This window comes from Manis pentadactyla, chromosome 1 (genome assembly GCF_030020395.1).
Source record: "Manis pentadactyla isolate mManPen7 chromosome 1, mManPen7.hap1, whole genome shotgun sequence".
Taxonomy (NCBI): domain Eukaryota; kingdom Metazoa; phylum Chordata; class Mammalia; order Pholidota; family Manidae; genus Manis; species Manis pentadactyla.
The window spans coordinates 196,709,643-196,733,510 of record NC_080019.1 but is presented as its reverse complement, the minus strand read 5'-3'; the positions used below and the strand labels follow the sequence as shown (position 1 = coordinate 196,733,510).

At 43.9% G+C, this 23,868-nt stretch overlaps 1 protein-coding gene across 13 annotated transcripts in view; it reads left to right on the top strand.

The window, feature by feature from the left end:
* Positions 1-23,868, top strand: part of SLC19A1 (solute carrier family 19 member 1) — a 42,364-nt gene that overhangs the window by 11,761 nt on the left and 6,735 nt on the right. For 7 of the 13 annotated variants that reach the window (XM_036912105.2, XM_057505407.1, XM_057505406.1 and 4 more), the window contains one exon: positions 1,787-1,928. In XM_036912105.2, the coding sequence (XP_036768000.2) occupies positions 1,787-1,928 (142 nt within the window). Of the gene's footprint in view, positions 1-1,786; positions 1,929-16,995; positions 17,131-17,469; positions 19,868-23,868 lie in introns of those variants that run through there. The other 6 variants (XM_057505411.1, XM_036912102.2, XM_036912101.2 and 3 more) reach the window with 6 other exon arrangements.

Genomic DNA, 23,868 nt, shown 5'->3' with positions numbered 1-23,868 from the left:
GAACTTCTGTCTCCACCACGTCTCGAGCTGGCTCCGTGACCCCAGCCTCCTGCCGCTCTGCCAATCCCCGTGGCATGGTGGCTGACCCCCACGGCCCCTCACGGAGCTCCCACACCTACTTGCTTCTCCGCTTTGAGCCTGCACGCACCCTGGGGGAGGTCTGACTGCGGCCCTTCCCCTCCTGTCCTGAAGGCCGAGTGCTGCCAGATGCCTGGCTCACCGCTGGCCCCACGAGATGGTTTTCACTAAGACACCCTTCCTGACCTCGTGGCTGGGCTGCCTTCCCCCCAGCGTGGACACGTGTCCTCCACATTGCCCTGCCCTCCAGCCCTCTCAGCCTGTCCATGTCCAACAAGCATGCGCTGTGGCCAGACGCTCGTGCCCTGTCCCTGTGGGTGCCTGCTGTGCTCACCGCATCTGTTCTGAGGGCACTTGGATGCTTAACTGTGATACCAAAAGCGCAGCTGCAGAGCGGGCCAGGTCCCGGGCGTGGGGCATCCTCTCTGGCCTGATGTGAACTATGCCATGTGGCTCCATGTCCTGGCTCCTTGCAGAGCCCTGTGGGTCTGTTGGAAATGCAGACACCATGGGTTCCCTTGGCGATGAGTGACAGGCCACACGGCTGGTCCCCAGCTGGCGGGGGTGCTGTCCCCGGTGTTCTGTGACAGCCCTGGGGCCACTAGCTGTCAGCTACATCTTTCTTTACAAATTCTGATAATTTGGAAAATTATCAGATGGACCCTGGAAGGGGACTGCCCAGGTCAAAGGGCATGTGCTTTAGGAAGGGGGTGTTGGCAGATACTGGGTGGGCAAGCATGGCCCCTGTTGGGGGTGGAGGAGCCCATGGGCCTGTCCCCACCCCTTGATGACAATGCTGTGCCTCCTGTGGGATGTCAGTGGCCAGTTCACACCCATGGCCCCTTTCTGATGGGATCCCTCTTCCTGACTTACCTGCAGTGCCCTGACATCCGTGGTATGTGACAAGGGCCTTTCCTCATATGCTGCCCCTGTGCCTCACCTTCAGCCCCACTTAGGGACTTCAGGACATGCCACAGAGACGTGTGGACAGCGTGGTGCCCAGCCTGTGCCGGGGGCTCTGGCCCCCCAGGAGCTGAGCTAGTGCCCAGCTCCTTCCTCTCCCTGCCGTGTGGCTGCCCCTGCATTCCTGGCTCCTCCCACCCCAGTGTGGCAGAGCCCCTAGGCCTCTCTGTCTTGCCCTTTAAAGGCTTCTTGGGTATTTTTGTTTGTCTGTTCAGAACTTAAGGCTGTTTCTTGTCCAGTTGTTAATTATTTTTAAGGGCACTTTGGGTGTTCTAAATGGAAGGATATTCGGATGTTACCTTTATGGCAAAGGACCGGGAGCCCTAAACATGAGTTCCCCCTGCTTTCCTGGTTTCTTCACCATTCTTTCCCCAGTTTGTTGAATTGTTTAATGATGAACAACTTGAATTTGGGATTTTGCTTATGATGCTCTGCTCATTCTTGCAAGGGTTGATTTTGTGAGGATTTGCTGTGGTACTGCGTTCGTGGTCCCCGAGTTGCTAGGAGATTTTTTAAATGTCCCGAGGTTGCACTTGGCTCTTCGTTGTGAATCCACATTATGAGTCGTTTTTGGGGGAGTGGTGGGGCCCGTCTCCCATGGGCTTGGCCACTCCTCGGGCCACATGAGGGTCGCTGGTGGCTGCTGGCTGCCTGGGGAGTGGTTGCTCAGAGTGGGTTTCCCCTTTGCCTTTGTGGGTGCTTCTTGTCCCCTGGCTGAGTCTGATCTGGCCTGCTTTCCATTAAGTTTCCAGATTGCATCTTCTCTTTCTAAAGAGCTCTGTGCCCTGGTCTTCGGAGTCAACACATTCCTGGCCACCGCTCTCAAGACCATCACCACCCTCATTGTTTCCGACAAGCGGGGCCTAGGCCTCCCTGTCCGCTCTCAGGTGAGCCCCGTCTCCGCTCACCTGCCAGTCTCAGCTGCAAGCCCCTTCCTTGGGGGTTCCTGGCTGGGGCCTCCTGGTGCCCACCTGATCAGCGGCATGGCCCCATTGAGGGTCCAGGCCACAGATCCACAGGACAGGGGCATGCACAGGGTGGGCTGGGCGTCTCCTGCTGGTGTGCTGGACTCAGCTGGAGCAGGAGCAGTGAGTGAGAAGCCAGAGTGGGGAGGGGGTTCAGCCTTGACCTGGCCACCCAGTGCAAGCCTGTGCTGCCCCCGGGGCCCAGGTTGGGGCCCTAAACGCCACCTGCATCCAGGCAGGGCATAGCCCCCTCCAGTCAGTCCTGGGGTTTCTGAGGCCAGGCTGAGTGCAGGTCACCCAAGGAGCCCTCTCCAGCCCTGGGCATCCCGAGACGGCTGATGTCATGGCCAGGACAGAGGCTTGGTCAGGAGCTGTCTCTGTGCCATCACAGCTTGCCACCCTGGTCCACGTGTCTTCCATACCAGGACAGGTGGAGCTGGCACTGGTACGTGCTGGCCCCTCAGTCCCTCCTACATCCAACCCTGGGCCAGTGCTCCTGCTTCTGGGAAGAGCTTGAGAATTCCTGTCCACCGTGAGGTTGGGGACACTCAACGCGAACTGTCCATGTGGGTTTGGGGTGCACATGGTGTCACTCCTGTGGCCTCAGCCAAGGCAGGCCCCTCTGGGCAGCCAGAATTAGGCCGATGAGGCCCACCGGTGGGATGACCACTGCCGCTCAGTGCACGCCCAGTCCAGCCTGCACTGTGCAAGCCTTGGCCTGCAGACATGCGCCTCCATCTGCCCAGAGCCCAGACTGCTGTGGGGCTTGGGGGCTCCACAGAGAAGCCCGACCCTCTTTCTTCCTGTTGGGGCCTGTGAGTGACCATCCCTGCCTATGGTTGACCTGGAGGGATTTGGCGCCCCCTTCTGGCCTCCTGACTCTATTTTAGTGGGGTTTCCTTTATTAATTTTCACATGCCCCCCTTTTGATTAAGATTTCTCTTTGAAAGACTCACTGATCAACAGTCAGGTTTAATTCAGGGGTCTTTTGCCCCTCGGTGCCAGGAAGAACCTTTCCTGGGAGTCATGCTCCACATGGGAGGGAAATTGTACAGACAGAGATCTACTGCAGTAGGGGGTCTTGGGGAGCTCCAGGGCCCTCCTTCAGGATCCTGAGCGCCGGGGGTCACCCTCTAATGGGCGTGTGTTTTTCCAGAGCTTCAGTAGGGCGACATTACAGAATCAGAAGGAATATGACATTCCAAATTCTGTGATGGAACCGAGGTCTGAAAGGAGCGAGCTAAAAATATTTATCAGCACTTACCCCAGCTGAGGGCAGGGCAGTACCCCCCACGGGGTGCACCCAGAGTCACGTATGCTCCTGAAGTCCCTGCCTAAGGGGGCCACAAAAGCAGGCCCTGAGCTCTGAGGCCCACTGAGACAGGACCCGCGGCCTTTGGGGACGTGCTGTGCAGGTGGACACGGAGCGGCCGCTGATGATTTACGTTTTGCAACATAAATGCTTGTGTTTTACATTTTTTTGGGGAGCATCTTTTCATCTGCCTGTTGTCCATCTGAATGTCTTCTTTGGAGAAGTGTCTGTTAATATCCTCTGCCCATTTTGTAATTGGGTTATTTGCTTTTTGTTTGTTAAGGTGCATGAGCTCTTTATATAATTTGGATGTCAACCCTTTATCGGATCTGTCATTTATGAATACATTCTCCCATACTGTAGGATATCTTTTCGTTCTACTGATGGTGTCCTTTGCTGTACAGAAGCTTTTTAGTCTGATATAGTCCCACTTGTTCATTTTTGCTTTTGTTTTCCTTGCCCGGGGAGATATGTTCATGAAGAAGTTGCTCATGTTTATGTCCAAGAGATTTTTGCCTATGTTTTTTTCTAAGAGTTTTATGGTTTCATGACTTACATTCAGGTCTTTGATCCATTTGGAGTTTACTTTTGTGTATGGCATTAGACAGTGATCCAGTTTCATTCTCTTGCATGTAGCTGTCCAGTTTTGCCAACACCAGCTGTTGAAGAGGCTGTCATTTCCTCATTGTATATCCATGGCTCCTTTATCATATATTAATTGACCATATATGGTTGGGTTTACATCAGGGCTCTCTAGTCTGTTCCATTGGTCTATGGGTCTGTTCTTGTGCCAGTACCAAATTGTCTTGATTACTGTGGCTTTGTAGTAGAGCTTGAAGTTGGGGAGTGTAATGGCCCCAGCTTTATTCTTCCTTCTCAGAATTGCTTTGGCTATTCAAGGTCTTTTGTGGTTCCATATGAATTTTAGAACTATTTGTTCCAGTTCATTGAAGAATGCTGTTGGTATTTTGATAGGGATTGCATTGAATCTGTAGATTGCTTAAGGCAGGATGGCCATTTTGACAATATTAATTCTTCCTATTCATGAGCATGGGATGTGTTTCCATTTATTGGTTTCTTCTTTAATTTCTCTCATGAATGTCTTGTAGTTTTCAGAGTATAAGTCTTTCACTTCCTTAGTTAGGCTTATTCCTAAGTATTTTATTCTTTTTGATGCAACTGTGAATGGAATTATTTTCCTGATTTCTCTTTCTGCTAGTTAATCATTAGTGTATAGGAATGCAACAGATTTTTGTGTATTAATTTTGTATCTTGCAACTTTGCTGAATTCCTATATTAGATCTAGTAGTTTTGGAGTGGATTCTTTAGGGTTTTTTTATGTACAATATCATGTCATCTGCAGACAGGGACAGTTTGACTTCTTCTTCACCAATCTGGATGCCTTTTATTTCTTTGTGTTGTCTGATTGCTGTGGCAAGGACCTCCAGTACTGTGTTGAATAGAAGTGGGGAGAGTGGGCATCCTTGTCTTGTTCCTGATCTTAAAGGAAAGGCTTTCAGCTTCTCACTGTTAAGTATAATGTTGGCTGTGGGTTTGTCATATATGGCCTTTATTATGTTGAGGTACTTGCCCTCTATATCCATTTTGTTGAGAGTTTTTATCATGAATGTATGTCGAATTTTGTCAAATCCTTTTTAGCGTCAATGGAAATGATCATGTGGTTTTTGTTCTTCTTTTTGTTGATGTGTAGTGGATGATGTTGATGGGTTTTTGAATGTTGTACCATCCTTGCATCCCTGAGATGAATCCTACTTGATCATGGTGGATGATCTTTTTTATGTATTTTTGAATTCGGTTTGCTAATATTTTGTTGAATATTTTTGCATCTATGTTCATTAGAGATATTGGTTTGTGATTTTCTTTTTTTGTGGTGTCTTTGCCTGGTTTTGGTATTAGAGTGATGCTGGCCTCATAGAGTGAGTTTGGGAGTATTCCCTCCTCTTCTACTTTATGGAAAACTTTAAGGAGGATGGGTGTTTTACATTTTCAAACAGTATTGTTATCTCAGAGAACTGTTTGGGACCAATTGTTATCAGTTAATACAGCCTGTACAGTTGCAAATGCAGAGCCATGAATTCAGTTAATAGTTCCGATGAAAGACAGACTTCTGTGAATTCTGAAATGTGTAACGTTTCAGAAAAGGCTCACAGCATCATGGAAAGACTGTTTCCAAAACGCCATAGCCAAAAGAAGAGGCTTCCCCTTTTGCAAGGGTTTGGGAAATTCAGATGAGGGTATTTTCTTTTTTATTTTATTTTATTTTATTTTATTTTATTTTATTTTATTTTTTTATTGAAGGGTAGTTGACACACAGTATTACATTACTTTAGTTTCAGGTGTACAACACAGTGATTCAACATTTATATACATGATAATTCTAGGTACCAGCTATCACCATACCAAGTTGTTACAATATTTTGACTATATTCCTTATGCTATACATTACATCCCGGTTACTTATTTATTTTACAATTGGAAGTGTGTTTATACATATATATATATATATATATATTTTTGTGTGTGTGTGTGTGTGTGTGTGTGTGTGAGGGCATCTTTCATATTTATTGATCAAATAGTTGTTAACCACAATAAATTTCTGTATAGGGGGGTCAATACTCAATGCACAATCATTAATCCACCCCAAGCCTAATTTTCGTCAGTCTCCAATCTTCTGATGCATAACGAACAAATTCTTACATGGAGAACAAATTCTTACATAGTGAATAAGTTACATGGTGAACAGTGCAAGGGCAGTCATCACAGAAGCTTTCGGTTTTGTTCATGCATTATGAACTATAAACAGTTCAAATATGAATATTCATTTGATTTTTAAACTTGATTTATATGTGGATACCACATTTCTCTCTTTATTATTATTATTTTTAATAAAATGCTGAAGTGGTAGGTAGATACGAGATAAAGGTAGAAAACAGAGTTTAGTGTTGTAAGAGAGCAAATGTAGATGATCAGGTGTGTGCCTGTAGACTATGTGTTAATCCGAGCTAGACGAGGGCAATAAACATTCATGTATGCAGAAGATTTCTCTCAGAACATGAGGTGGGAGGTTCTAAGCCTCACCTCTGCTGATCCCCATTTTCTCACCTGATGGCCCCTGCGACTGTGCCTGTCTTAGGTTGTTCCTCCCTTGAGGAATCTTACCCGTCTCTGGCTAACCAGTCATCTTCCGGGGCCATACAGGGAAATGTTAAGTTGGTAAGTGAGAGAGAAGCCTTATTGTTTGAAAAGGTTAGCTTTTTACTTCTTTGTATATTTATGCCCTGTGGCTTCTATGCCCAGCATTTGTCTTGAGGTGTCTTTACCACTTGGAAGAATTATGATACTCGGTAAATTCGACATGTGGCACGAGTTCTATTTAAAGGTTGTGATTAGGTAGGAAGAAGAAAAGCTATAGAAGTAGCAGGCAGAAGAAAACCTGGGAAGATTGATTATTTCTTTGACATATCTTCTTGTAGAGTAACTTCAGCATGTATAGGTTTTAAACTACTAATTAAATTGTGCACACACATTAACATAATAGGAGTATAGTTACATAACCAAAGCATACCTGTAATTACCAGCCATCTCCAGTGAAACCAAGAAAACCAGTTAGGCACCTTAGGCATTTGTGAAAACTTATCTATGATATGGTGGATATTGTCCAACTGAACTTGAACAGTCTGAGAGAATTCAGATAAATTAGAACAACCCATTCCTGGGGACTGTTCACATCCCATATGTTCTTTTAACAGTAAATAGTCTGTGGTTGTAAGATTTTGGAGTGCTACAATTTGCACTTCTCCTAATTCTTGGTTGAGTTCCAACAGTATAGATCCAGTCCAATTTGTTGTTTTACTGTATGCACAGGCCAGCTTAGATATCTCCTTCATCATTCCCATGGCAAGTCCAGGAACTGGTGGGATGAGTGCATCTATACCTGTGGCAGTGCGTGGATCTTTGTTGGGGTTTTTTTTTTTGCTGATCATCTTCTGTCATGAGTCTTCCCGAGAGTGCTGATGTTGGAAGTTCTTTTTCATATCGTATCTTAGTTCATTTTTGGGGTAGCCAAATTAGGCTTTGATCCTCTATATAAACACAAACAGACCCTTTGCCTACACTTTTATATGCCCTTTATAGCATTGTGTAGAACTCATTGGAGGTCACCACACAGGAACTGCTTTTTTTTTTTTTTTTTTTTTTATCGTTAATCTACACTTACATGATGAATACTTTGTTTACTAGGCTCTCCCCTATACCAGGTCCCCCCTATATACTCCTTTACAGTCACTGTCCATCAGCGTAGCAAACTGTTGTAGAATCACTACTTGTCTTCTCTGTGTTGTACTGCCCTCCCCTTTCTCCCACCCCACTATGGATGCTAATCTTAATACCCCTCTTTTTCTCCCCCCCTTATACCTCCCTACCCACCCGTCCTCCCCAGTCCCTTTCCCTTTGGTACCTGTTAGTCCATTCTTCAGTTCTGTGATTCTGTTGCTGTTTTGTTCCTTCAGTTTTTCCTTTGTTCTTATATTCCACAGATGAGTGAAATCATTTGGTATTTCTCTTTCTCTGCTTGGCTTGTTTCACTGAGCATAATACCCTCCAGCTCCATCCATGTTGCTGCAAATGGTTGGATTTGCCCTTTTCTTATGGCTGAGTAGTATTCCATTGTGTATATGTACCACATCTTCTTTATCCATTCATCTATAGATGGACATTTAGGTTGCTTCCAATTCTTGGCTATTGTAAATAGTGCTGCTATAAACATAGGGGTACACTGGTCTTTCTCATACTTGATTGCTGCATTCTTAGGGTAAATTCCTAGGAGTGCAATTCCTGGGTCAAATGGTATGTCTGTTTTGAGCATTTTGATGTACCTCCATACTGCTTTCCACAATGGTTGAACAAGTTTACATTCCCACCAGCAGTGTAGGAGGGTTCCCCTTTCTCCACAGCCTCGCCAACATTTGTTGTTGCTTGTCTTTTGGATGGCAGCCATCCTTACTGGTGTGAGGTGATGCCTCATTGTAGTTTTAATTTGCATTTCTCTGATAATTAGCGATGTGGAGCATCTTTTCATGTGTCTGTTGGCCATCTGTATTTCTTTTTTGGAGAACCGTCTGTTCAGTTCCTCTGCCCATTTTTTAATTGGGTTATTTGTTTTTTGTTTGTTGAGGCGTGTGAGCTCTTTATCTATTCTGGACGTCAAGCCTTTATCGGATGTGTCATTTTCAAAGATATTCTCCCATACTGTAGGGTTCCTTTTTGTTCTATTGATGGTGTCTTTTGCTGTACAGAAGCTTTTCAGCTTAATATAGTCCCACTTGTTCATTTTTGCTGTTGTTTTCCTTGCCCGGGGAGATATGTTCAAGAAGAGGTCACTCATGTTTATGTCTAAGAGGTTTGTGCCTATGTTTTCTTCCAAGAGTTTAATGGTTTCGTGACTTACATTCAGGTCTTTGATCCATTTTGAGTTTACTTTTGTATATGGGGTTAGACAATGGTCCAGTTTCATTCTCCTACATGTAGCTGTCCAGTTTTGCCCGCACCATCTGTTGAAGAGACTGTCATTTCGCCATTGTATGTCCATGGCTCCTTTATCAAATATTAATTGACCATATATGTCTGGGTTAATGTCTGGATTGTCTAGTCTGTTCCATTGGTCTGTGGCTCTGTTCTTGTGCCAGTACCAAATTGTCTTGATTTCTATGGCTTTATAATAGAGCTTGAAGTTGGGGAGTGAGATCCCCCCTACTTTATTCTTCTTTCTCAGGATTGCTTTGGCTATTCGGGGTCTTTGGTGGTTCCATATGAATTTTTGAATTATTTGTTCCAGTTCATTGAAGAATGTTGCTGGTAGTTTCATAGGGATTGCATCAAATCTGTGTATTGCTTTGGGCAGGATGGATATTAATTCTTCCTAGCCATGAGCATGGGATGCGTTTCCATCTGTTAGTGTCCCCTTTAATTTCTTTTAAGAGTGACTTGTAGTTTTCAGAATATAAGTCTTTCACTTCTTTGGTTAGGTTTATTCCTAGGTATTTTATTTTTTTTGATGCAATTGTGAATGGAGTTGTTTTCCTGATTTCTCTTTCTGTTGGTTCATTGTTAGTGTATAGGAAAGCCACAGATTTCTGTGTGTTGATTTTGTATCCTGCAACTTTGCTGTATTCCGATATCAGTTCTAGTAGTTCTGGGGTGGAGTCTTTAGGGTTTTTTATGTACAGTATCATGTCATCTGCAAATAGTGACAGTTTAACTTCTTCTTTGCCAATCTGGATTCCTTGTATTTTTTTGTTTTGTCTGATTGCCGTGGCTAGGACCTCCAGTACTATGTTAAATAACAGTGGGGAGAGTGGGCATCCCTGTCTAGTTCCCGATCTCAGCGGAAATGCTTTCAGCTTCTCGCTGTTCAATATAATGTTGGCTGTGGGTTTATCATAGATGGCCTTTATTATGTTGAGGTACTTGCCCTCTATTCCCATTTTGCTGAGAGTTTTTATCATGAATGGATGTTGAACTTTGTCAAATGCTTTTTCAGCATCTATGGAGATGATCATGTGGTTTTTGTCTTTCTTTTTGTTGATGTGGTGGATGATATTGATGGACTTTCGAATGTTGTGCCATCCTTGCATCCTTGGGATGAATCCCACTTGGTCATGGTGTACGATCGTTTTGATGTATTTTTGAATTCGGTTTGCTAAAATTTTGTTGAGTATTTTTGCGTCTACGTTCATCAGGGATATTAGTCTGTAGTTTTCTTTTTTGGTGGTGTCTTTGCCTGGTTTTGGTATTAGGGTGATGTTAGCTTCATAGAATGAGTTTGGGAGTGTCCCCTCCTCTTCTATTTCTTGGAAAACTTTAAGGAGAATGGGTATTATGTGTTCCCTGTATGTCTGATAAAACTCCGAGGTAAATCCATCTGGCCCGGGGGTTTTGTTCTTTGGTAGTTTTTTGATTACCGCTTCAATTTCGTTGCTGGTAATTGGTCTGTTTAGATTTTCTGTTTCTTTCTGGGTCAGTCGTGGAAGGTTGTATTTTTCTAGGAAGTTGTCCATTTCTCCTAGGTTTCCCAGCTTGTTAGCATATAGGTTTTCATAGTAGTCTCTAATAATTCTTTGTATTTCTGTGGGGTCCATCGTGATTTTTCCTTTCTCGTTTCTGATACTGTTGATTTGTGTTGACTCTCTTTTCCTCTTAATAAGTCTGGCTAGAGGCTTATCTATTTTGTTTATTTTCTCGAAGAACCAGCTCTTGGTTTCATTGATTTTTGCTATTGTTTTATTCTTCTCAATTTTATTTATTTCTTCTCTGTTCTTTATTATGTCCCTCCTTCTGCTGACCTTAGGCCTCATTTGTTCGTCTTTTTCCAATTTCGATAATTGTGACATTAGACTGTTCATTTGGGCTTGTTCTTCCTTTTTTAAATATGCTTGGATTGCTATATACTTTCCTCTTAAGACTGCTTTTGCTGTGTCCCACAGAAGTTGGGGCTTAGTGTTGTTGTTGTCATTTGTTTCCATATATTGCTGGATCTCCATTTTGATTTGGTCATTGATCCATTGATTATTTAGGAGCGTGTTGTTTAGCCTCCATGTGTTTGTGAGCCTTTTTGCTTTCTTTGAACAGTTTATTTCTAGTTTAATGCCTTTGTTGTCTGAAAAGTTGGTTGGTAGGGTTTCAATCTTTTGGAATTTTCTGAGGCTCTTTTTGTGTCCTAGTATGTGGTCTATTCTGGAGAATGTTCCATGTGCACTTGAGAAGAATGTGTATCCTGTTGCTTTTGGATGTAGAGTTCTGTAGATGTCTATTAGGTCCATCTGTTCTAGTGTGTTGTTCAGTGCCTCTGTGTCCTTACTTATTTTCTGTCTGGTGGATCTGTCCTTTGGAGTGAGTGGTGTGTTGAAGTCTCCTAGAATGAATGCATTGCATTCTATTTCCTCCTTTAGTTCTGTTAATATTTGTTTCAGGTATGTTGGTGCTCCTGTATTGGGTGCATATATATTTATAATGGTTATATATTCTTGATGGACTGAGCCCTTTATCATTATGTAATGTCCTTCTTTGTCTTTTGTTACTTTCTTTATTTTGAAGTCTGTTTTGTCTGATACCAGAATTGCAACACCTGCTTTCTTCTCTCTGTTGTTTGCTTGAAATATCTTTTTCCACCCCTTGACTTTAAGTCTGTGCGCGTCTTTGGGTTTGAGGTGAGTCTCTTGTAAGCAGCATATGGATGGATCTTGTTTTTTTATCCATTCTATTACTCTGTGTCTTTTGATTGGTGCATTCAGTCCATTTACATTTAGGGTGATTATTGAAAGGTATGAATTTATTGCCATTGCAGGCTTTAAGTTTGTGGTTACCAAAGGTTTAGGGTTAGCTTCTTTACTATCTTACTGTCTAACTTAACTCACTTGTTGAGCTATTATAAACACGGTGTGATGATTCTTTATTTCTCTCCCTTCTTATTCCTCCTCCTCCCTTCTTCATATGTTGGGTGTTTTGTTCTGTGCTCTTTTTAGGAGTGCTCCCATCTAGAGCAATCCCTGTAGGATGCCCTGTAGAGGTGGTTTGTGGGAGGCAAATTCCCTCAACTTTTGCTTGTCTGGGAATTGTTTAATCCCTCCTTCATATTTAAATGATATTCGTGCTGGATAGAGTAGTCTTGGTTTGAGGCCCTTCTGTTTCATTGCATTAAGTATATCATGCCATTCTCTTCTGGCCTGTAGGGTTTCTGTTGAGAAGTCTGATGATAGCCTGATGGGTTTTCCTTTGTAGGTAACCTTTTTTTTCTCTCTGGCTGCCTTTAATACTTTGTCCTTGTCTTTGATCTTTGCCATTTTAATTATTATGTGTCTTGGTGTTGCCCTCCTTGGATCCCTTGTCATGGGAGTTCTGTGTACCTCTGTGGTCTGAGAGGCCATTTCTTCCCCTAGTTTGGGGAAGTTTTCAGCAATTATTTCTACAAAGACATTTTCTATCCCCTTTTCTCTCTCTACTTCTTCTGGAATACCTATAATTCGTATATTGTTCCTTTTCGTTTGGTCACTCAGCTCTCTTAAAATTCTTTCATTCCTGGAGATCCTTTTATCTCTCTTTGCATCAGCTTCTCTGCGTTCCTGTTCTCTGTTTTCTAGTCCATTAATGGTCTCTTGCATCTCGTCCATTCTGTTTTGAAGTCCTTCCAGAGCTTGTTTTATTTCTGAATTCTCCTTCCTTAGTTCTTGCATATTTCTCTGCAAGTCCATCAGCATGGTTATGACTTTTGTTTTGAATTCTTTTTCAGGAAGACTGGCTAAATCTATCTCCCCAGATTCCTTCTCAGGGGAAGATGTAGCAGATGCCGAAGCTGTCTGGGTTAGTCTTGTCTGGATCATATTTTTTTGCCTTTTCATGTCGACAGGTGCTATTGACTGTCAGCTGGGAGGGCCAAAATTTTCACTTGCTACTGGCCTTTCTTTACTGGGACAACTGCGACCCCTAGTGCCTTATGTTGGGTAATTGCGTGTAGAGTGGGTCTTTGTATCTCCTCAGATTCCTTCTCAGGGGAAGATGTAGCAGATGCCAAAGCTGTCTGGGTTAGTCTTGTCTGGATCATATTTTTTTGCCTTTTCATGTTGACAGGTGCTATTGACTGTCAGCTGGGAGGGCCAAAATTTTCACTTGCTACTGGCCTTTCTTTACTGGGACAACTGCGACCCCTAGTGGCTTTTGTTGGGTACTTGCGTGTAGACTGGGTCTTTGTGTCTTGCCTGCCCAGAAGGGAGAAATTTCCCTTTCTGTGGGCGGAGTTTGTCTCAGGCTGCTTCTCTGCTTTCGCAGCGCCCAGAATGGTAATGGATGGGGGGGCTGCTTGACTGTTTACCTCCGTGAGGGGTCTCAGAGCTGTTGCCCAAGGGGTTAGTGCACCCGGTTTTCCCTGTAATTTCCAGCTGCTTTACTGTGACCTGGGTTGTTTCCGTCAATCTGTTAAGTCCCTGTCCCTTTAAGACTTTCAAAAAGCCCCCGCTTTTCTTTGTCTCAGGGGCATCAGCTTCGGCACCCGCTCAGAGGTCTTACTCCCTGTTCCCCCAGTATCCAGGGCCCTCCGCCCACGCACTGTGTCTGTGCTCTGGTGGGGGTGGCTGGGGCTGGGTGTTCGGCAGTCCTGGGCTCCGTCTCCCTCCCGCTCTGCCTATTGTTCTCCCGCCGGGAGCTGGGGGGAGGGGCGCTCGGGTCCCACCGGGCCGGGGCTTGGATCTCACCCCTTTCACCAGGCGCTGGGTTCTCGCTGGTGTAGCTGCAGTCTGGCCACTGTCCTGCGTCTTCTGGTCTCTCTTTTAGGGCTAGTTGTGTTTGTTGCATTTTCAAAAGTATATACTCACGCCGCCATGTTGGCTCCGCCCTCAGATGAGGGTATTTTCTGTCCATGAAAGAGATGGAAGCAAACGGGATGCAGGCCAGGCCCTGAGGTCTCAGGAGAGCTGCCTCACCAGGTGTCATTTGCTCCGGTCCTGGGAGATCTTTATTTTCAGGTTACCAAATGGAGTGCAGGGCGGTCAGGTGCTTTATTAGATGTGTGACATGAACCCGAGAGTCTGTTCCCTGCAGTTTGTCGGCACAAGGGGTAGCTCATGCTTCCTGATGAGGGCTTTTCCCTAAGGCCAGAGAGCCTGAGCTGTGGGTCTAGGAGGCAGGGCCACGCATACTGGACGTCCTGTGACATCTCAAGGGGTGAGAGTCTATGCGTCCCAGAGGGGTGGATCTGAGATTTAGTAGGACTGAGAGCAATGCTTTTGACCAAGGTACTTGGTGGGCGGGGGGCGGGGAGGTGTCTACAGATTTGCCAACTGAGTCTTAATAGTGCCATTAGAGCATATGGCTGGCTCTGAGGACCCAGGTTGGCCTGCACAAGGAGAGGGTAAAACCAGCCAGATGGCACAGGCTGGTCGAAGCACCTGACTGGTATGTGGGCTCCCTGACCGCTGTGGAGTTCCACAGGGATCCGCAGGTGGCGCCGGTCCTTTCTAACGGAACTTGATCCACAGAAGCAGCACTGGCCTATCAGGGAAAGCCTCAGTCCAGTGAAAAAACATAAAAGCTATGACTGACGCGTATTTGTCTGTGGGATGGGGAAGCTGTCTGAAATTGGTTTGCCAAACTTGAATGGCCATGGGGAGCATGTAAACCAGTTTCCCTGGATTGTGTTTTGGATGGTGGGACAAGTGAGATAGGCATGGTGTCTTCTGCCAATATCAGTTTACAACTTTGCCCGTAAGAAGGGTAGTTACAGATCCAATAGGAACAATGATCAGTGTCCCCAGACTCATCTATAGGGCCGCCAGGGATGGAGTGAATGAAAACGTTTCAAAGTCTAATTTAATTTGCCTGGTTGGCAGTTTTGATTACTACTGTCAAATTCTAGAATTATTCCCCACCTTTGGGAGAAATTCCAGCATGATATTTTTCTAAGAAATCTCAGTCCAGTAAATGCATGGGGTGGAGGAACTAAGGAGAAAGGGTGGGTGTTTCCTAAAAGGCCTAAACAAAAGGGGATGGGTCCATTATACAGGGATCTGTGGAAGTTTATTAGAGACCCCACTATTTTAACTGTGTTAGCACTCTGACACCAGGCTGCTTTAGAGCAGAGGGGCTGAGCTCAGAGCATAGCTCAGTGTCAGCAAGGACAGAGAGGTCATTCCCAGTCTGGAGAGTGGTTTCTCCTGGCTGGTCAGGAAAGAGGTCTGGGCAGAGGCCCTGCAGCTCCTCGGAGTCCCATCACCGGGAGCTGGAACGCTGAAAGGGCTGGCTTGGGGCTGAGGGCGTTTGAAGTGCATGAACTTGTGACAGTCTCTTTTCTGGTCTCCTGGCTCTTTGCACTAATAGCTGACACTAGATTTTCAACCAGAGTTGAAAGTTAACGGATTTGGTGGTCTTTCAGGTGGCTCTTGAGGGTGCGTGCAAGCTGGTTTGCCAGCTAACTGAATCTGGGATGGTTACAATTTCCCATCCCATCCTGGTCCTTCTAACTAAAGGGGAAAGATCCCGGTTCAGCCCATTCATAAGGTTGGAGTTAAATGCTATCTGAGTGGAGTCAGCATCTAAAGGAAGACGAGGATTTTCGTTAAAGACAACTTGGGGTTGATGGTAATAGTCAGGAACAGGTTCACGAGGCTTGGGTGCCAGCCTGATCAACAGGCTTGGGAAAAGCTACTGCAGTTGCTTGGTGGGGGCTTCCAATGAGGGTTCTAGCATTTTGCTAGAGGTCAGGGGTCTGTTTGTCCAAATCCCTTTCAGGATGTGCCCATTAGCCAGTTTCATCCAGCACTTGGCCTGGCCATCAGCAACAAGCAGTGGATTCACTCATATGAATTTGAGAAACAAGGCTGGTAAATATGAATAACTGTGTTAAGTTCCTCAGCAGACTCATGGGGTCCTTAGTCACTTCAGGGACTTTACCTTTGGCCGGCAGCCCAGCCTTAGTCCAGGGAAGACAAGATCTTTGCATCCTCGGAAGACTTAGCTCTAAAAGGACATATTTAATCGGTTTAGATCTGGGGCAAGGCAAGTTCAGCAAAATGATCAGAATGAGTGAGCAGAGGGTAGGGAGTGAGTGGAAGAGGGGGCTGCTGAGGGGACGGGAGAGCGGTGCCTGAGCTGGGCCTGAGCTCCAGGTGCTGCACGCAAAGAATATGGGGAGGGGAAGGAGAGGCCTCAGAAGCCATTGTTCCTTTTTCCTTCTGTTTTAATCATTAGTTAGCCTCAGTTAGTCTAAACATTTTATTTGGCAGAGAAGCAATTGTACATTCTTGATAATGTTTGGAAGCCTCAGAATACCTATTAAAACACATGCCGTTCAGTTCAGTTTGGACAGTTTCAGAGCCATGGATGTTCAGTTTTGAGAAAAGTAAGTTTGGGGAGATCAGTCTTCACAACGGCCTTGGTGTTCTAAGTCAGGTGTGGCTGAGCTGGTCCATTTAGTTAGCTATGTGCACGAGGAGGGACCGTAAAATCCAAGCATGAAACTGGCTAGGGTTGCAGAAGGGCAGCACCTTCATTTGATAACTGAGATCCCATCTCTTAGAGGTTTTTCTGTTGAGTTAGGGGAAGAATTCCTAAACAACAGTTTCCATGGAAGAGTCTGGTTCTGAGAAGGGATTGGACCGAAGGCCAAATGAGTACTCTCAGGAAGGAGAAGGCCTTAAAGCAGGTCCCAAATAAAGCCTCAAGAGCTTAAACACAGTCAGTGGGGCTTGAAATCCAGGAGAAAACTCGCCGTCTGGCTCCCACATCAGCAAGAAAGGAGTGAGCTCAGTGGGTTGTGGGCACTGGCGCCTGATTGCTCACCAGCCTGAGAGCTGCTGGGGATTCTCTGGACCCCACTTCTCACACCAAGTTAGCCTTAAAATAAAGCTGCCAGTTATTTTACCAGCAAAATGGGTTTATTCGGGAGCAACAGAGAACTGCGATTTGGGCCGTGTCAGCTCCAGTAAAACCACTGGCCAGTCCAGCAAACACCGGGGAGGGACGTTCCCCCAGGGAGAGGGAGGGGGGCGCTGGCAGGGGCTGTTTTGAGGGAAAGTCCTGGAGAAAAGCCAGAGTCCAGGAGCTGCGGCCCCTCACTGGCTGGGTGGCCGGGGTGGCGGGTGCCGGAGATGCCGAGCGCGTCCTTCCCTGCAGGGGCCTGGAAGCTGCCATTCCTGCCTGTGGAGGCTGTTCTGTTGGGTCTGCCCTGACCTGCCTCCCGCGCTGGCAGAGGGCGGGTCTCCCCTGACCCCACTGCAGTAGGGTTTCCCTTGATCATTTTTCACAGAGGTGAGAACAGGGGCATGTGTTCGGGCCCAGCAGGGGCAAAGCTGGAGCCTGGTGGGAACTGAGATGGAGCTTGTTGGCAGCTGGCTTGGATTTGCTTTTGTTTTTAAGTTAAACCTTTTACTTTTGGATAACCGTACACTCAGCGCAGTGCAAGAGGCCATGCACATCCAGGTGCCCTGCCCCCACTTTCTCCACTGGGCACATCCTGCACTTACACACTACAGGGATACAGACCTTCCAGTCGTGAGCAAGGAGGGTCCTTTCCCACAGGGTGCCGGGCTTCCATTTCCTGGCCACACCACCCAGCTCCTACCCTGTCTCCTTCCCAACCCTTGCTAGCCACAGTCTGTCCCTATTTCTACAGCTTCCTTGTTGCAAGAGTATGAGTTAAGTGGAATTGTGGACTACGTAGGCATTCGGCCTGGCTTCCCTGAGGCCCGCCTAGAGTGCGCACATCACTGGCGTCCTGTCCCTGCTGGGCGCTGCCCTGTGGTGTGGACGGACCGCAGCCTGCTAGCCTGCTCACTGCGAAGGACTCCGGCTGTTGCCACCTTGGACTGTCCTGAATAAAACTGCTATGCATGTTTGTTTATAGGTTTTTGTGTGAATGTAGGTTTCCATTTCTCTGGGGTAAGTGCCCAAAAGTGTGGTTGCTTATAGTAGTTGTGTGTTTTTAAGAAGCTGCCAAACTGTTCCCCATGGTGGCTGCACCCTTATGTTCCCACTGACATGTGTGAGAGATCTGGGTTCTCTGCATCCTCAGCAGCTTGTGGTGGTGCTGTGTGTTTTGTTCAGCCATTCTGATAGATTGGGGTGAAGTCTTACAGCTTCAGTTTGCATCTCCTGGTGACTAGTGATGTTTTCTTCTCTGTGCTCACCTGCCCTCTCTGCATCCTCTTCACCAGGAGGCTGCTTCCCCCTTCTGCCCCTTTCCTAATGGGATGGTTTGTTGTTTTTACTCTTGACTTTGGGCATCATCATATATCCCAGACAGTAGTCCTTTGTGGTGTATATACATGGTCTGCAAGCATTTTCTTGGACCCCATAGTTCATCTTAACAGTGTTGTTTGCTGAGCAAAAATTTTAGATTTTAACGTGGTCTCATTTATATATTTTTCCCTTTACAGATCTTGGTTTTGGTGTCAAATATAAGAACTCTTTGCCTAGGCCAGGTTCTGGGAGATTTTCCTCATTAAAAAAAAAAGTTTTACATTGTCTGTGATCCATTTTGAATTAATTTATATTGAAGGTATGAGGTTCACATCCAGGTTCATTCTTTTGTCTATGGATGTACAGTTGCTCCAGCATCATTTGTTGAAAAGACTTACCTTTCCTCCATGGAACTGCTTTTTCACCTCGGTCAAAATTCGGGTGGGCATATTCGTGATATCCTTCCTGGGCTCTCTGTGTTCCAGTGAGCTGTATGCTTGCCCTTCCACTGTCACCAGTGTCCTGGTTACATAGCTACTTGGTATATTTTGAAATTGGGTAGACTGATCCTTCCAGCTTTTAAGTTTTTTTCAAAATCATTTCAGCTATAATAGTTTCTTTGCCTTTCCCTGTAAATTTTAGAGTAATCTCATTTGTATTTACAAAAGTTCTTGAGATTTTTGTTGGGAGGTATTGTTTTTTCCTGGGGTTTTGCTAGGAGTTACGTCAAGCCTCTGTGTATCAGTCCTGTGTGCATTGATATCTTTACCATGTTGAGTCTTCTAAACTATGAATGTGGCATGTCTCTCCATTTACTTAGAGCTTCTTTGTAGTTTTTAAATACAAGTACAATACATGTTACATTGGATTTCTACGTAAGTGCTTCAGTGTTTTTTTGTTGTTGTTGTTTCTTTTTTGAGCAATTGTAAATTATATTGTATTTTTAATTTTGGCATCCACATTCATCTGCTAGGGCTGCCATAACAAAATACCAGCCTGGGGGGCTTAAACAACAGAAATGTATTTTCTCACAGTTCTGGATGCTAGAAGCCTGAGCTCAAGGTGTCGGCAGAGCTCGCTCCTCCTGAGGCCTCTCCCTGCTGGCCGGCAATCATCTTCTCCCTGTGCCCTCACAGTCTCCCCTCTGTGCGTGTCATCTTCCCTCTTATAAGGACTCCAGTCCTGTTAGATTGGGACCCCACCCATACAGACTCATTTAACCTTGGTCACCTACTTAAAGGCCCCATCTCCAAATAGTCACATTAGGAGGTAGGGCTTCAACAAATTAATCTTGGGGTGGGGAGGACACAGTTCATTCATAACAATATCCATTGTTTGTTGCTAGTGTATAGAAATACAATTGATGCTTGTATGTTTATCTTGTATAATCTTGCTGAGGTTATTTTTGAGTTCTAGGAGGTTTTCTCTTTTTTTGTATGCCTTGTATTTCCTTTTTTTGCCTTACTGCATTGGCAAGAACTTTATTATTTCTTAGCTTTTTTGAGATTCTTGAGATGGGGACTTAAGAGTAATGCTTTGAGACTTTTCTAATATTTGCATTTAGTGCTATATATTTTCATCTCAGTACTGCTTTAGCTGCATCTTGTAGTTGATATGTTGTATTTTCATTTTTGTTCATTTCAGTGTATTTTTTATCTCCTTTCAGATTTTGTCTTTGGCCTAGGGTGGTTATTTTAGAATGTTTTTTACTTTCCAAGCGTTCTCAGATTTTCCTGTTATCTTTTTGTTACTGATTTCTATTTTGACTCTTTTGTGATCAGAGAATACACCTATATGGTTTAAATCCTTTTCAATTTGTTAAGGTTTGTTTTATGGCCTGTGGTGTGACTTAATCTTGTTATATGCTCCATGGACACATGAAAAAAAATGTGAATTCTGTTGTCATTGGGTGGACTGTTCTATACATACCAATTAGATTGTTACTGTTGGTGGTGGTGATTTCTTCTCCAATTTGTGGGTTTTCTGTCTTGTTCTCTTGTTGAGAGAGGGGTGTTAATGTCTTCATGTGTAATTGTGGGTTTGTCTCTTTCAGTGCTTTCATGTTTTTGCTTTGTGTGTTCACAGCTCCTTTGTTGCATACACATGTGGGGTTATGTGTCTTGGTGAATTGAGCCTTTTATCATTATATAATGTCCTTCTCTGCTTCTGGTTTTCTTTTCTCTAAAGTCTACTTTACCTGATACTAATGTAGTCACTCTTGCTTTCCTTGATTAATGTTTGCATGATATATTCTCCTGAATCCTTTTTATTTTATCTGACTATATTGTTATATTTGAAATGGCAGTTCTTGTAGATAGCATATGATTGTCATGTTTTTTTAATCTACTCTGTCAATCTAATAATTGTTTTATTTAGACCATTTATATTTAATGTAATTATTGATGTGTTAGAGCCTAGGTCTGCCATTTCTTATTTTGTTTCCCTTTTATTTTTTTCTGCTTTTTATTTGTTTTATTTTTTGCAACTTCCTGTGGGTTGTTGGCACATTCATTAGAATTTCATTTTGGTTTATCTGTTGTGTGTGTTTTTTTTTTTTTTTATTGAAAGGTAGTTGACACACAGTAATACATTACATTAGTTTCAGGTGTACAACACAGTGATTCAACATTTATATACATGATTATTCTAGGTACCAGCTATCACCGTGCCAAGTTGTTACAATACTTTGACTATATTCCTTATGCTATACATTACATCCCGGTTACTTATTTATTTTACAATTGGAAGTCTGTTTATATATATATATATACATATATATATATATATATGTATATATATATATATTTTTTTTTTGTGAGGGCATCTCTCATATTTATTGATCAAATAGTTGTTAACAACAATAAAATTCTGTATAGGGGGGTCAATACTCAATGCACAATCATTAATCCACCCCAAGCCTAATTTTCGTCAGTCTCCAATCTTCAGATGCATAACGAACAAGTTCTTAACATGGAGAACAAATTCTTACATAGTGAATAAGTTACACAGTGAACAGTGCAAGGGCAGTCATCACAGAAGCTTTCAGTTTTGTTCATGCATTATGAACTATAAACAGTCAGTTCAAATATGAATATTCATTTGATTTTTAAACTTGATTTATATGTGGATACCACATTTCTCTCTTTATTATTATTATTTTTAATAAAATGCTGAAGTGGTAGGTAGATACGAGATAAAGGTAGAAAACAGAGTTTAGTGTTGTAAGAGAGCAAATGTAGATGATCAGGTGTGTGCCTGTAGACTATGTGTTAATCCGAGCTAGACAAGGGCAATAAACGTCCATGTATGCAGAAGATTTCTCTCAGAACATGAGGGGGGAGGTTCTAAGCCTCACCTCTGCTGATCCCCATTTTCTCACCTGATGGCCCCCTGCGACTGTGCCTGTCTTAGGTTGTTCCTCCCTTGAGGAATCTTACCCGTCTCTGGCTAACCAGTCATCTTCCGGGGCCATACAGGGAAATGTTAAGTTGGTAAGTGAGAGAGAAGCCTTATTGTTTGAAAAGGTTAGCTTTTTACTTCTTTGCATATTTATGTCCTGTGGCTTCTATGCCCAGCATTTGTCTTGAGGTGTCTTTACCACTTGGAAGAATTATGATACTCGGTAAATTCGACATGTGGCACGAGTTCTATTTAAAGGTTGTAATTAGGTAGGAAGAAGAAAAGCTATAGAAGTAGCAGGCAGAAGAAAAGCTGGGAGGATTGATTATTTCTTTGACATATCTTCTTGTAGAGTAACTTCAGCATGGATAGGTTTTAAACTACTAATTAAATTGTGCACACACCTTAACATAATAGGAATATAGTTACATAACCAAAGCATACCTGTAATTACCAGCCATCTCCAGTGAAACCAAGAAAACCAGTTAGGCACCTTAGGCATTTGTGAAAACTTATCTATGATATGGTGGATATTGTCCAACTGAACTTGAACAGTCTGAGAGAATTCAGATAAATTAGAACAACCCATTCCTGGGGACTGTTCACATCCCATATATTCTTTTAACAGTAAATAGTCTGTAGTTGTAAGATTTTGGAGTGCTATAATTTGCACTTCTCCTAATTCTTGGTTGAGTTCCAACAGTATAGATCCAGTCAAATTTGTTGTTTTACTGTATGCACAGGCCAGCTTAGATATCTCCTTCATCATTCCCATGGCAAGTCCAGGAACTGGTGGGATGAGTGCATCTATACCTGTGGCAGTGCGTGGATCTTTGTTGGGGTTTTTTTTTTTTTGGCTGATCATCTTCTGTCATGAGTCTTCCCGAGAGTGCTGATGTTGGAAGTTCTTTTTCATATCGTATCTTAGTTCATTTTTGGGGTAGCCAAATTAGGCTTTGATCCTCTGTAGTTATAGTTTTTTTGATGGTGGCGTTCTGCAGTAAATGATCAGTTTCAGTGAAGTACAGAAATCTGCCTCCTATTATGTCACTTTATCCTCCACTCTTTATAGTACAATTGTCTTAAGTATTTACCTTACATACTATTAGAGCCACATAAGAGGGTTATAATTTTGGTGTTAACTATTAAATATTTAGAAAATTTGGTAGGAGAAGGAAAGTCTATTTTATTTACCTATATTTTTCTTTATTGTTATCTTTCTGTTTAAAGAACCTCCTTTAAGCCATTCTTTAGGGCAGTTCTGCTGGTGACAAATTCTTCTCTTAGTTTTTCCTTCCTCTGAGGTCCTTCCTTTTCATTCCTGAAGGATACTGTAACTGGACACAGGCCCCTGGGCTGACAGTTTTTCCATTCAGCATGTGAAAAGTGTGTCACTTCCTTGTGGTCCTCATGGCTTCTGATGAAAAATCCACTAGCATTCTAATAGTTTTTCCACTAAGGAGTCACTTTTTTGTGGCTACTTTCAAGAGTTTTCCTTTTATTTTGTCTTTGTCTTTCAGAAGTTTGAATATGGTGTTGGTTGGTCTGGTTTTCTTGGCTTTGTCCTGCTTAGGGTCCCTCAGTTTCTTTGATCTGTAGGTAGGTCATGCCTCTGCCAAATTTGAGGGAGTTTTCAGACATTATTTCCTCAAGCGCTTTTGCGGCCCCATCCTCTTCCTTCTTGTGGGACTCGCATGACACAGCGTCACATCTTTTGTCATGCAGCCCCACAGGGAATGAGGTTCTGCTTATGTTTTGCTTAATCTGTGTTCTCTCTGTTCAGCTTTGGTCATTTTTACTGTTTTGTCTTCCAGCTCACTGATTGCTTTTCTCTGTCCCCTCTGGTCTGTTATTGAGACCATTTGTTGAGTTTTTACTTTGGTTATTACTTTTCAGTTCTAATTGCTTTATCTCTTCTGTTTTCCGAGCCTGTTTTTTTTTAAATTTAATTTGTTTCAGCATGTTTGTTATTGCTTGTTAATGCATTTTTATGATGCTGCTTTAAAATCTTTCTCAGGTAATTTTAACACCTGATGTCACTCTGTAACATCAGTGTCAGCTTCTGTTGATTTCATTCAGTTAGAGATCTGCAGTTCTGAGTATGCTGAGTGATTTTTTAAATTGAAACCTTGACACTTTTAGGTATTATGGGACTGGATTTTACTTAATCTTTCTGTTTTAGCTGGCTTCTCCTGACACCACTCTAGCAGGGGATGTTGGGGCATGTGCCTTATTACAGCAGGTCCCTACTCCGCCCTCCTCCCTCGTACTGCTGGGTCCCTTGCTGCTCCCAGTCGGCCCCCTGTGGCTGGGAGGGGTATGGGCACCTCATTACTGCTCCCTTTGTGGCCTCACGTGACACTGCTGGGGGTGGGGGTAAAACTCCTGACTGCAGGGCTGGGGGTTGGG